Source organism: Populus alba, chromosome 6, assembly GCF_005239225.2.
Source record: "Populus alba chromosome 6, ASM523922v2, whole genome shotgun sequence".
In the NCBI taxonomy this organism is placed as follows: Eukaryota; Viridiplantae; Streptophyta; class Magnoliopsida; order Malpighiales; family Salicaceae; genus Populus; species Populus alba.
In genome coordinates, this window is record NC_133289.1 from 25,019,900 (window position 1) to 25,033,371 (window position 13,472).

Sequence of the window (13,472 nt, forward strand, 5' to 3'; positions counted from 1 at the left end):
ACAACCTGGACAAGATCTTGGTTGGATGAGTCACTTAGATGATCAACGCACATTGATCTAAACATTACTCATAGACATATGATTGACCCCTGGAAGTCTTGTAGGCTGCAAACCCAGCCAAAAAAATAAAAAATAATAAAAAGGCTGATAGGGGATAAGGGACAAGGAATAATTTGTAAAGGAAGGAGCTTAGTTGTCAGTAAGATACATCATTTTCCCATATCCAAGTAGGATCCCAATCATTTATTTGTCTGCTTGTGCATTTGCTAGAATCTTGGAGCACAACAAAAACAGATCATCAAAGATTTTCCTATTTCTTTTTTATCTTATCATGTTTCAGCCTCCTTTTAATCCTTATTTTCTGGCTACAAAGAGGATTTGGTTGGATGGGTGGGACAATTTCACCACTTCCATGAACCTTATCAACAGGCTTTGCCTTTATCGAATTCCCAATGAGAATCAAAACAAAGCTAAAGAGTATATATCACCTTTTATATGTCATGTTGATCATCAAAACCTAACAATTCGATCGAAAGCTGTTATGTTTTCGAACAAATTGTTTCCGGTTTGGTCTGTGGATTTCGCTTCATGTATTTTCTCGATTATAATTAATGCATAGATTGTTTAATGTCAATGTGGTTTTTTTCTATTTTTTAAAACATTAGGGAAATAGCACATAATCTCTATGAAAATTGTATGTATAGTGTTGCATGTATCATATTACTTAGTTGTCATATATATATATATATATATATATATATATATATATATAGTACCAATCACGAGAATCTAATCGTCTATATGATAACTCCAGCATGTTCTCATATGTTCAAATTGTGCAAGAGACATCGAGCTTGGACTAGTGGTAACTAACAGAAATGTCTTAACGAGTCTGTTAATGCTCATCTAGCTTTCATTCTTCTCTCCTTTAATAAAAAGTTTCGTGCTTTAATAGTCATGTAATTATGGTTATCAGATTCGGTTTGAGGTCACGGTCCGACCCGTTTAAAATCCAAGATATACGGTTGCTTAATCAATTCTACAACAACATTATTTTAAATAAAAATTAATTAAAAAATCATTAAATTAAGCATAATTGATGTGTTTTTGTCAAAAAAAACCATATCAACCTAAAAGCTTAAGCTATTAGGTGAGGTCACAGATATTATTCTCTAACATACCCCCTCAAGTAAAAGTTTTTTAAATTCAAAACTAGCATAGGTCAATTTTTACTTGTGCTTAATTTTTATTAAATAAATGGAAATGATAAAATTCGAAGTCGTGACCACTTGAAAATTAAGGCTCTAATATAATATCAAAGAACTATCTCAATCTAAAAATTTAAATTGTAAGGTGAAATCTCATGATATGGTTTATATTATTCTCTAATAGTCTCAAATATCAAGTTAATTTATTTATATTAACTAGATTGCAAGTTAATTTATTAGCTTATTCAAAGTTGATCAAATTAATATATATCCATTTTGATTTGAGAAAAAAAAATTATGTTCTAGGCAAAGCTTTTTATTGCTTCAACTTGCCGGATCAAATCAAATTTAATTAAAAATATTGATGAGATGTGATTTGTGCGGCTATGATCTGAGCATACAGAATATTGATCAATTTGAATCGAGAGAGCAAAAGAAGGAGAGTTTGGAGACTCACTTGAAGGGATATGTACCTAATTACACGCTACCATTTAGTTCTAACATAAATGCTTTGGAAGGAAATCAGATTGATTGGTCCTTTGAGGTACATGTACCCGACCACCCATGTCTTTATCATTAACTTAATGACTTAATTAAGCAAAGTAATCTTTAATGACTTAATTAAGCTTTATTTGATTAAGAATGCTTGCTCATGACAACAATAAGTGATCATTTCACTCTTATTTCACTTTCAACTCTGACTAATTTCTAATTTAGAGACAAAGCCTCCCTCATGCATGATTAATGACCAATTCATTGTCATCGAGCCACACAACATTCATTTTATTAGTATTTTAGAATATATAAATCAATATATATTTAATTAAAAAAACAAAGATAAAAACATAAAATAAATTTGTCTATATGTAATTTTAAAGTAAATTTATATGAACAAAAAATAGCCCAGCACAAGTTCATAACTCAATTTGATGGATGTCTTGTTTGCCTATTAGACCTAAATTTTGCTGCATTCCATGTCTTTTTTTTTTTGGTAAGCTGCTGCATTCCATGTCTGTTCCAAAATTAGCTCCTCTTCTGTTCAACTCCTTAATTAGGATAGAATTCTAAATATGATCACCAGTATTGTCATTGCTATTGCTGGCTTAAGACATTGTCAAACTACAGAAAGTTATCCACTCTTTGGTTCATCCCCTACATAACAAGACCTCACATCCTGATCTGTAGATTGAGAAATTCATTCTCGACCATGAATAGCCCAGCCACTCCTTTCTGGTCAACATCTCTACATGCATATAAAGGTCTCTGCGTTATCAGCTTTGGATTCAAACACAAGGGAAGTGATAATAATAAGGAAGGCTTTGGCTTCATCTTTTTGGCAAAGATGGATTCCAAGGCTTCTTCTCTCCTCTTCATTGCATTCTTGTGCTTACTCTCAACTTCCACAGCCTTCAACATCACCAAGATCCTTGCACAGTACCCTGAGTTTGCTAACTTTAATGATCTCCTCAGCCAGAGCGGGCTCGCCCAGGAAATCAACAGCCGCCAAACCATCACTGTCCTTGTGCTTGATAACGGATCAATCGATGGACTCTCTGGCAGACCCTTAGACATTGCAAAGAGGATCTTGAGTGCACATGTAATCCTTGATTACTATGATCAAATAAAGCTCTCGAAACTTCAAAAGGCCAGCACTATCGTTACCACCTTGTACCAAGCTAGTGGTGTTGCAGATAATCGACAAGGTTTCCTGAATATCAGCAGAACTGCTGAGGGAATCAAATTCGGTTCAGCAATGAAAGGTGCTCCTCTCGTTGCATCACTTGTGAAATCTATCTACTCGCAGCCTTACAACATCTCGGTGCTACAAGTCAGCGAACCTATTGAGACTCCAGGGATTGAGAACATGGCTCCACCACCACCACCTGGTACTGCTGCCGTTCCCAAGAAGGCACCTGCTCCAGCTCCAAGCACTAAAACTCCACCAGCTGCACCTCCAACTGCCAAGACTCCAGCCAAATCCCCTGCCAAATCTCCTTCCAAGGCTCCTGCACCATCCAAGGACGGACCATCTACACAAACTGAAGCACCAGCCGAGGGGCCAGTGGCTGCTGACGGGCCAGTGGCTGCTGATGGGCCGGTGGCTGATGTACCCGCAGACTCCCCAGAGACTGATACAGAAGTGCCTGAGGAAGCACCAGCTGTGGCACCTGCAAAAGCTGCTTCTTCACGTATGCATGTTGCTGGTGCAACCGTGGTTATCGGATTGTTTGCCTGCATAATGGGTTTTTAAAAGGCAAGCAATAGAACAAGGCAGAACAAAAACCGGGTAAAAAAATGGAGTGAATGGGAACTGGATAGTACGAGGCTAGCACAAGGATCAATTTATCATTTTTATTTATTTATTTTGTATTTCCTTTGATTGTATCCACCCCTGATCACTGTTCGAAAAGAAGCTTGAACCCTAATCGGGGGCAAACATAATTTTATTAATCTGATATTTACTGATAGATTGCAAATTGAAATTTTTCCACAGTATATTTTATATGATTTATCAACATCCCTTGATTTTTCATCATGCATAATCCCAGTTTTGTTCTTCACTTTCTTTCATGCTGCCAAGATTTGGCGGCAATTTGAGAGAGAAGAAAAGATCTGGAGAAGTATTTGAATGGTAACAATCAAATTAGGAAATATGAATACTCAAATGAGAATAAGAAAATCAAATCAAATCAAATTAATAAAAGAAAATGTAAAATCAAGCTCAATAATCAAGACAAGATTAAACATTGAAACAAAGAACATGAAGGGTTAGATTTATAAGCGTATCACAACTTTCCCTAATTCAATGGCTGTGTTAAAACATGGAAGAACTACAGTGACATGAATTCGCTCTTCCATGTTGGCTCGTCATATGAACTTGTAAGAAATAATCCAAAATGACTGAAAGGCTCCTAACCAGAATCAGAACAGAAAAATTTGGAAATGCAAAATCAACAGCTATGATCAGCACTAAGGTTTGGACCATTGAACCAAATTAACTAGGTTAACTTTCGATTAAACCCCCCAAAAACACTCTTTTGACTCCAACCAAATTCAATCAGATGCATTGGTTGAGCTTTTGACCCTGTCGATTATATTTGAGATGACTTTATCCATGTCAAGTCCCTTCAGAGGTCGAAACAGTCTTTTCATGTTCTGCAATAGATGAAAGATGAAGCAAAAAAGAGACAATTTCAAGCACTAGCAGAGGATATTGGCAATGTTTAGTAAAGTATGTCAGAGAAATTTTTGAAATAAATAGAGGAAGCAACTCTTGACTGATCTTGTAAATTCAAACATTATGCAAATGCTTCTTGAATGTGGAGCCATGTCCCAAAAGATAACATATCTGTAAATTATGTACAATTTCACCAATGACTTCCTGACTAAAGAGCTAGTTTTTAGTCCAAAATTACGAATAAAATTATCAAATATAGCAGCAATATAACAATGCAAAGTTTTACCCCTCAGTGACAGAAGAGTGGATACTGCATGCAGATTTCGTTCATCTAACCATTGTTCTCTCTTTTCAAGACTACAAGAAAATGGCCCGTTAGATTTAGACTCGTTTAGGCTTACAGAGATCAAGTTATTCATGAAATTTGTTGGTTCATGACCTCTAGCATCAAGCAATAAGCAATTTATTATTGAAGCTTGTCGTAGCGGCTAGCAGGTCTACCTCCTGGAGTACTGAAAAGAGTTCGGGGATCAGGAGTCGTCATCTAATATCATGGTTACTAAGAAATCTATGGTATGCAAGAGTTCAAGTAAAGGGCTGGTTGTGCAAGGAAAAGATGCATCACCTCCAGCACACCCTATCTAAGGTGTTGCACGTGTGCAACGTTGCGGCAATCTTCCACTTTATTATTTTGAAGTAATCAGGAAATGGGGAAGACAGGGATTTCTTGTCTTTTATCTGTGGAATGAGGAAATGGGAGTCGCTACCTAGTATTTTGATCACTAGAAACCCTAACTGGTCTCAGAGATCAAGCTTGGAGACTGATTGCGTAAAGAAAAGATATTAGCACCCCAAATATGTCTTATCTAAGATAAGCTACATTGTTCGATTATCTGATAAAAGCTAAGGTATTGTCGTGTTTTCTAATTATTGGTTTGTCTAGAGTTTAAAAAAAGTTTTCCTCGGTAAGGAGATCTTTATCTTATCAGGTAAAAACTTAATCATTCTAATATCTATAAAAGAACTACCTTTTTGATATCAGGAATACGTTTTACACGTAAATTCATAATCTCATATACTAAAAAAAAAAAAAAATTGGTATTTTTAAAATATTAATCTAGTTCTCATGGCTTTAATAAACTGGTTATTAAAACCAAAATACATGCTATAACATATTTTTGCTTCTTTTATTGTAGGAAAATACAACATGAGTTTTTTTTTTATCTTTGAGATACTTGGGCGTATGCATGAAGACAAACATTTTTTTTGTTTTATAATTTTTTGCAATATTTTGGTGAACACCGAGTATTTTAAAATTGGATTTGTATCTTTATAGTATAAAAATACAAAATCAAACTTAAGCAAAATTGATAGAAAAATATGCGGGAAAATCAGAAATTTTTTAAAGAATTTAGTTTTTTTATGGAATGGGCTGGACCTAGCCCAGCCATTTTGGTCTGGGCTGGCGCTACCAGGCCCAAAGAACAATGGAGAACTCTCCATTGTTCACATGCAATGTGAACAGTGGAGAACAAAACTGAAGAAAAGGAGGAGGAAGGGAGAGGAACAGCTAACCGAGGGTTGGTTCGCGGTGGCGCTGGCGGTGTGCGTAGAGGAGGACTGGTGGTGGTTTACAGAGGACGATGCTGGTTGTTCTTCCTCTTTCTCTGTATTTTCCTTCTACCTTTCTTCTATTTTCTTTTCTCCTTCCCTTTAATTTTCTGTTCTTTTATTCTTTGGCAGTGCTGCTAGTGGCAGCATTGTGGCAATAGGTGATGGTTCGCGGAGAGGAACGGTTCTTCTTCCTCTCTATTCAGAGACTCCAGTCTTTGTTTTTTTTTTCCTCCCCCTCATCTATCTTCGTTTACTCTTCCTTGTTTTCCTCGTTCTCTCTCTTTGGTCTCTATTTCTCTTCCTCTCCAATTTCACCCTCTATTTTAAAAACAAATCATCCCTTTTTGTTTTTCAACTCTCCTCTCTAAAATTTCCACCACCCCTTCTCTATTTTTCACTTCTCCATACTCTCCTCTCTGTTTTTTAAATTCTTTCTCTCTTCTCAAAACCCTCTATTTCTCGTCCTCGGTTCTCAAAAACCAATCCTCGTCTTCTCCTTTGCCCCTTGTTCTTTGGTTCTCCCCCTGTATTTATAGAAGGCAGGGGGAGAGGGTTGTCCGGGCATGGCTTGCCATCCTATTTCGTTATGGTGGCAAGGAAAGGGAGGTATGGGTTGTGTCGGGGTTTGGTCAAGTCGGGACAGAGAGAGAGAATGCGAGAAAAATCAGTTTTTTTTTTAAAAAAAAAAAAAAAAGCTTCTCTTCCCCTGTTGCACGTCTAGGGGAAGAAGAACAATGTCATTTAAAACGACATTGTTTTGGGTTTCTTCTTCTTTTTCTTTTTTGAAAGAAAAAGAATTGAATTTGGAGAATAACCCAAAAATGAGTTATGACATAAGGTAAGTTGCATGTTGTTTGATTGTTTCTCTAAATCACGTTGCTGTCCATTGATCTTTTTCTAAAATTCAAGGCAAATATCCCTTCATAAAGGACCTTATTAGGTTAAATCATAACTGCTCTAAAGTTTAAATTTTAGCATGGCATTTATTATTATTATTATTATTTTGTATCATTAATATCTGAGGGTATGCTCTGCAGTGTAGTTTTATACCTTCAAATACTAAAGTCTACAACTAAATCCTAACACTTTAAATATAAAGTGAATAAAATAATTAGTGAAGGATTTTTTATATTTTGATCAAACCCTAACAAATAATCATAAATTAATTATGATATCCATTTTACATTTTAAAAAATAACAAAGGTGCAAGTTTTTGATTTTTTATGAAAATACACTTGAAAGACTTTTAGAATTCAGCTTTCCGTATGAAAACAAAATGTTTTTTTGTATTTTTTTTAAATAAGGTTTTTTTTTTCAAAAATTTTGAAGAAAATTAGGTATTTTGTACCCTTAAATTTCTTTATACTCAATGTCTTGATCCACCCCTATTTATAAGGAGTGGAAGAGAGGCATTTTATTTTTATTATGGACCAATCTTAGCCCTTTATTCAGCCCGGAAGGATCTCGACTGTTGGTTGAAAATTATCATCATGAATTGTCAAATTTTGATAGTTAAAGGTTGCCTTAGTTGGCCTTTTAGGGCCGACACCACAACCGTTGTGGTGTCAATCAGCTAGAAAGAACAACACCATGATGTAGTTGAATGTCAAGTCATCATGGTGTTGAATGGTTTGTCTAGTTTGATTAAAAGATAAAGCATTAAATCTCCCTGAAAAGTAGTCACCTCAGCAACTTTTTCAGGTGAAAAGAAAGAAAATGAACAAGAACTTCTGGGTAAAAAACAACGTTATTTTGATCAAAACACATCATTTCATTTAAATAAAATTGTGTCGCTTTGGCTTTTAAGGTTTTAATTTAAGGATTTAATCAAAGTTCAATTTAGTCCTTTGGTTTTTTATTTCTTTTAATTGCACCCCTAATTAACTATAAACTTTTGATTTTATGCAATTTTCATTGTTAAACTTCAATATCAACCTCGAATTTCTACGTCTTTTTCATTATGGTCCTTGATCTTGCATTTATGCAAATTGACCCTCAATTAACCATAAAACTTTCAATTCTCTTCAATTTCACCCCTGATTTCAATAAATTGAGTCCATAAAGTTGGCGTCTTTTTCAAAAAAGTCCTTATTTGTGAATTTCTTCAATTCAACCCTTAATTAACCTCAAAACTTTGTTTCTTGCAATTTTACCCTTGATTTGAATCAATTGATTTGGTAAAAATTAAATTTGATCTCCTAAAATTCCAATCTTCTTAATTTAGCCAGAAGTGGACTCTCAAACTTAATTTTTCACCAATTAAACCCCTAATAAAATTAATTTAACTCATTTAAAATATAATTAAGTCCTTGCACTTAATTAAATCCTTTCATTTGACCCAGATTAATTCTTAAACATAATTAAACTTTTTATTTGGCCCATGATCAAATCAAATTGGCCTATTACAAATCTAATTATGTCCTTAGACTTAATTTTTATGTAAATTTGTTCAATAATCATTTAATTTGACCTTAAATTTGCAGTCTCTCCAATCTTGAGTACAACAAGGTATAATTATGCTCCAAATTTATCCAAAATTTCAACCCAATTTTTTTGTATGTACCTGGGATCTTCTTCGACCAGCTTTTACCACATCGTCTGTCCTCTTGCTATTATAATTTTTTTATTATTATTTTTCTAAAGATTAATTTTGAGGAATAACTCAAAAAAAGGTTATGACAAAGTTATCTCCAGGTATTTTAAAATTGAACTACCAAGTTTTTCCAAGAAACCATTTAGCAATTGATCTTTGTAAAATATGTAAACTCTACAAGCATGATAAATTTAGCCCTTTCCGAAAGGTTTTAGGAGGATGAAACAAAATCAAATTAATGAAATGCATGAGCTATAAAACACGAATGGAAGAACTAAATTGGCTATTAATAGATATTTAAGGTGTTGTGTTTTACCAATAGACTGATGAATGTCTCCTCGCCCTCCTCCTGTATTTCAAAGCATCCCCTTCTAGACTGTTGACAATCAGAGAAAAACATCAACTAAATAGAAAATATGCATGAAAAAGGAAAGTTAAAACACAAAACAACATGCCAGTAGCATATTCAGATAATCTTCTGCAAAGTAGACTTATTGTTTGTATTCTATGTTATCAAAGACCTTATCAGCTGACATCAGCAAGAATCACTTAGTCACAACCAAGAAATGTACACAACTTTGACCATGACTAGTAAAATAATGATAAGCATCTTTGCATATGCATGCATCAAAGGTTTTTGGTGTTAATATCATAAACCACATCAATTTCAATCTCCATGATTCTTTTTTGCGTCCACAAATGTATGCATATATTTTGTATGTACAGAATTGTATAAAGTTTGGATTCACAAGAAGTCGAATTGTCTTCGACATATGCAATAAACAGCATAAACGTCCAAGATAACGCTATTGTCTTAGACCTAAGCTTGTAAATCATTGATTTTGACTGCAATTTCAAATAATACATGGTAAATAGCCAAAATAGGAAATGGCTCAAAATTAGATCCTTTACATCATGCAATAAGTAAAAGCCCTTGATAAAATAAGCCACGCCAACTGACCATGAATCTGCTTTTTCACCCACATAAGGGAGTACTGACTACAGGAGCACTACCAGATACTCATCCAAGTACACAAAGCATTAGATTGTTGAAAAGGTCATGATACAACAAATTTCTAAAACTAGATAAAAATCTGCTTCTTTATCCCGAAGAATACACATCAATTACAGCAGCAAAAAGTAAGTAATTGAGCCAAGTGCAAAACATTGTGTTATTGAAAAGCTCCTACCACAAAAATTTAAGACTAGGTGCATACCGCCTTTTCCTTCAGTGAGTGAGGTTGAGATGTACACAAAGCATCAGATTATTGAAAACATCAAAGAATTTATTGGCTTTGACAAACCAAGTAGAATCTTGAGAGTATATTCAACTATTAGCTCTGTAAAGAAGTTACAAAATTCAGCAGAAGTACCTTCTCAGGATTAAGCAACACAGAGTACCAGGAAAAGCACTCAACAAACGGATTAGTCTTGAATGCATCGCACTGTTTGCTGCAAGAATCAACATACGGATTAGGAAATGCATGATACAATATAAGTCTCATATTTTAGCACAAGTAACTTACCTGATTGAACTAAGTTCTCCATTTTCCATTTTCCATTTTCCTAGTAAACAACCACACGCATTATATATATATATATATATATATATATAAACAAAGCAGCAATTCCAATAATCTCCTTGGATGGGATCTTACTGTTCAATCATTTCCTTTCTTGGCAGCCAAACAGAATTTTTACTAAAAACAAACAATATTCCTACTTCTTATTTATCAAAACCTCAAAAAATACCAAAACTGATTGAACTACGACATCTACACCCAAGTTACCAATCTAATTTTGCTTACTCGAAATAAACTCACCCCCGAGTTCTTGGAAACCAAACACAATCAAAGCTAGAGAGGGAGAGTAAAAATTGATTCAAGCCAAATACCCAATCACAACTTCGACTAACCCTAGAAACAAAATTCTCTAATCCTCTAACACTGACAAGGCCACTTTACTGCTGCCAATTTCAATAACAAAACACACAACAAAAAACAAAGAGAATGAAAAAACCAGCCCGGGGCTTGAAATTACAACTCAATGTCCTCTACTTTCTTTCACTTTCTCAGAAACCAAACAGAAATCAACTAACCAAACCCTAGCTCCACTATCATGACATTTTTGTTTTCTCCTCTACTTTCTCGCAAACCAAAGATATAAAATTAACTAATAAAAAAATAAAACACTCACCAATGTTCAATCACAATAGTCTTATTGACTCCATCACCAGTACAAGTGTTCTCTTCCTTAGCATCCTCCTCGTCCGCCTCGTCCTCGTCGTCTTCTTCTTCCTCCTCCAGCGTGTTGACCTCCGCCTGAGCCTCCGTGGAAGTCGCGGTTACAGTCTCAGTCTCAATTTTCACCTTCTTCTTACTCTCTTCTGCTTTCCCTTGCTTTCTCTTCTTCCTCGCGTCGGTCGGTAACTCAGTCAACCTCGCATTAAGTCGCTTAGCTGCGCTCCGAGTCATCCGAGCCGACCTCCGAGTCGCAGGCGTCGGCGACGGCTTCGTTGTGGTCTCTTCAGCCTTCTTTCTTGGCGCCATCACTGGAAGAAAGGAGGAGAAGAAGAAAAGGAGAGTTCGTACAAATTCGCCTACTTCCTCTCACTGTGTATGAAAAAAGCGTGCGGTGGTTTGCGTGATGGATTTTGAACGGCGTGTGATTGGGTTTGGTATAGTGTTTAGATGTGATGAGAAATTGAAAGGATAAGATTATGCCACGTGGAAGAAAGTGTTGAGGCGTGATATGTAAATATCCGTATTCTATGGGTCTCCTTGCCGTCCACTTGAATGTGATTTTCACCTTGTTTAGTTATTTTTTAAATAATTTTTTGAATTAAAATATTTGTTAATGATATTTTTTTAAATTTATTTTAATATTAATATATTAAAATGATTTGAAAATATTAAAAATATATTAATTTAAAATTTAAAAAAATTAAATTCTTTTAAAAATTAATTTTAAAACACAAAAATAAATAGACTTGGCTTGTTGCATTGGGGTGTTAGTTCATTAAGGTGTATTTGATAACTCAGAAAATGAAAATTTTAGATGGAAAATATTTATATGCATTGAAAGAGGAAAAATACATGAAAAAATTAAATAGTTAATCGCATCAAATGCAAAATCTGATTTTATAATAAAATCTACCACCTTGTCTGTAATAAATTTATCTTAATGCTGGAATAATGGATTGATCAAGTTAGCCCTCATTACAAAAGTGGATAGTGCAGGAGAAACAAAATCCACTTACGTGGCGGATTATAAACCAATAAGGAACCACCACGTGGGCCCTAAACTTGATCTCCATGCAAACATGGCAAAATCCACCGAAATTCCTAGCCATCCAATAAAAATAGAAAAATCTAACGAACATAACACCATCAAGGCTCAGCCTCTCCCTCCCTCATGGCCTCTTCTTCTTTGGCTCTGTTATCTTCCTTCAGAGGCCCTGAATTATGCAAAAAAAAGTCCCTAATCTCTCACTCAAAACATCCAAGTGACGTTTCATTTTCATTTCTGTGTAGAAAGAGCAGAATCCCACCAATTTTGTGTTCTGTTTCGGTCTCTGACCCTCAAGTCCTCACTGGACGACCTGATGATTTGGTTGCTTCTATTCTTTCTAAGGTATGATACAATTTATGCTTTTTTTATGTGTTTATCAGCTGTAACTGATTATAACAGTGTATATATGGATGTAGAAAATAATGGTTTGGGATGATTATCTGGTTTGTTGTCTCTGAAACGAAGTAATACTTTAAACTAGGTTACAGAAACGGACAGAGGGGTTTTGCTAACTAAAGAACAACAAGAAGAAGTAACTCGAGTTGCGCAAGAGTTGCAGAAATATTGTGTTGCTGAACCAGTGAGATGTCCTCTTATATTTGGAGGTAAATTCAATAAATGTACAAGGAGAAATTTGGTGATGTAAAATGTTCATCTTTGATTATGTTGAGGGTTTGGTTTGGTTTAACTACTAATCAAGTGGTTTTGATCAGAGTGGGATGTGGTGTACTGTTCGAACCCAACTTCCCCTGGAGGTGGCTACAGGAGTGCGTTTGGCCGTCTTGTTTTTAGAACAAAGGAAATGATTCAGGCTGTTGAAGCTCCTGATACTGTCAAAAACAAGGTGTCATTTTCTGCTTTGGGGTTCCTTGATGGAGAGGTATCCTTGAAAGGTAGGTCTATGTTCATGGCATTGTCCAGCTACGAAACTCTCAGTGAGTGAGGTCTAGGATATAATTTATACAGAGTTGTGAGATATGAATGCATGATTTTTTGGCACTATGTCAAATAAATATCCCAAATTAAAAACATAAGCTATTAAATAAGTTTCTAAGATATAATTTGTATTATTCTCTAACAATATGCTATCAATTTGTGGCCTCGGTCTCACCTTGGTTCAACATTGGGATGCACTGTTTCTTATCGTCTACGTGATCCTGTCAAAACATTAGATTCAACGTCTGTGCATACTGCAGGTAGGCTGAAAGCCTTAGATGATAGTTGGATTCAAGTTATATTTGAGGCACCTCAACTGAAGGTTGGATCACTGGAGTTCCAGTACGGTGGAGAAAGCGAGGTTAAGTTGAAGATCACTTATATTGATGAGAAGATCAGGTTGGGAAAGGGCTCAAGAGGTTCTCTGTTTGTTTTTCAAAGACGCAAATAGACTATACGAAATGTTCATATCTGCAGATTCTGTTTTTCCTATATTCCTACGTTGTGTTGAGGACAATAAATCTTTTGTACCAGCTTACTTTGCTGCTTGTGAAAACTGGGATGAGATTTTTTTTTATCATGTACCAACAAAGAATCGTTTATAGCAGCAGCCTAAGGGCTGTGAGTTAACATCATTATTGAGATAAGTAAT

General features: G+C 35.1%; 2 protein-coding genes and 1 long non-coding RNA gene across 3 annotated transcripts; 1 reads left to right on the top strand and 2 right to left on the bottom strand.

Annotated features, from left to right (window-relative positions):
- Positions 1 to 2,098: 2,098 nt before the first annotated feature.
- LOC118027523 (uncharacterized) lies at positions 2,099 to 11,329 on the bottom strand. Its single transcript, XM_035030896.2, has 4 exons — positions 10,790 to 11,329; positions 9,967 to 10,045; positions 8,910 to 8,969; positions 2,099 to 3,440 (listed from the first exon to the last, which is right to left on the bottom strand). The coding sequence occupies exons 1-4, from the start codon at positions 11,140 to 11,142 to the stop codon at positions 3,015 to 3,017; spliced, it is 918 nt and encodes a 305-aa protein (XP_034886787.1). The 5' UTR covers positions 11,143 to 11,329; the 3' UTR covers positions 2,099 to 3,014.
- On the bottom strand, positions 3,956 to 8,903 carry LOC140955727 (uncharacterized). Its single transcript, XR_012170173.1, has 2 exons — positions 5,012 to 8,903; positions 3,956 to 4,364 (listed from the first exon to the last, which is right to left on the bottom strand). It is a non-coding gene; the product is annotated as an uncharacterized lncRNA (long non-coding RNA).
- Positions 11,330 to 11,961: 632 nt separating the features above from the next.
- On the top strand, positions 11,962 to 13,397 carry LOC118027521 (probable plastid-lipid-associated protein 8, chloroplastic). Its single transcript, XM_035030894.2, has 4 exons — positions 11,962 to 12,226; positions 12,366 to 12,489; positions 12,598 to 12,777; positions 13,081 to 13,397. The coding sequence occupies exons 1-4, from the start codon at positions 12,008 to 12,010 to the stop codon at positions 13,269 to 13,271; spliced, it is 714 nt and encodes a 237-aa protein (XP_034886785.1). The 5' UTR covers positions 11,962 to 12,007; the 3' UTR covers positions 13,272 to 13,397.
- Positions 13,398 to 13,472: the final 75 nt, after the last annotated feature.

What these genes read in the sequence shown, in the direction of transcription:
- LOC118027523 (XM_035030896.2), bottom strand. Translation starts at nt 11,142, where the DNA reads ATGGCGCCAAGAAAGAAGGCTGAAGAGACCACAACGAAGCCGTCGCCG. An exon ending in ACTATTGTGATTGAACATTG is followed by an intron (nt 10,046 to 10,789) that starts GTGAGTGTTTTA and finishes TGATTCTTGCAG; the next exon opens with CAAACAGTGCGATGCATTCA. An exon ending in TGTTGCTTAATCCTGAGAAG is followed by an intron (nt 8,970 to 9,966) that starts GTACTTCTGCTG and finishes GATTGTCAACAG; the next exon opens with TCTAGAAGGGGATGCTTTGA.
- LOC118027521 (XM_035030894.2), top strand. Translation starts at nt 12,008, where the DNA reads ATGGCCTCTTCTTCTTTGGCTCTGTTATCTTCCTTCAGAGGCCCTGAA. An exon ending in TTGCTTCTATTCTTTCTAAG is followed by an intron (nt 12,227 to 12,365) that starts GTATGATACAAT and finishes ACTTTAAACTAG; the next exon opens with GTTACAGAAACGGACAGAGG. An exon ending in TGGAGAGGTATCCTTGAAAG is followed by an intron (nt 12,778 to 13,080) that starts GTAGGTCTATGT and finishes TGCATACTGCAG; the next exon opens with GTAGGCTGAAAGCCTTAGAT.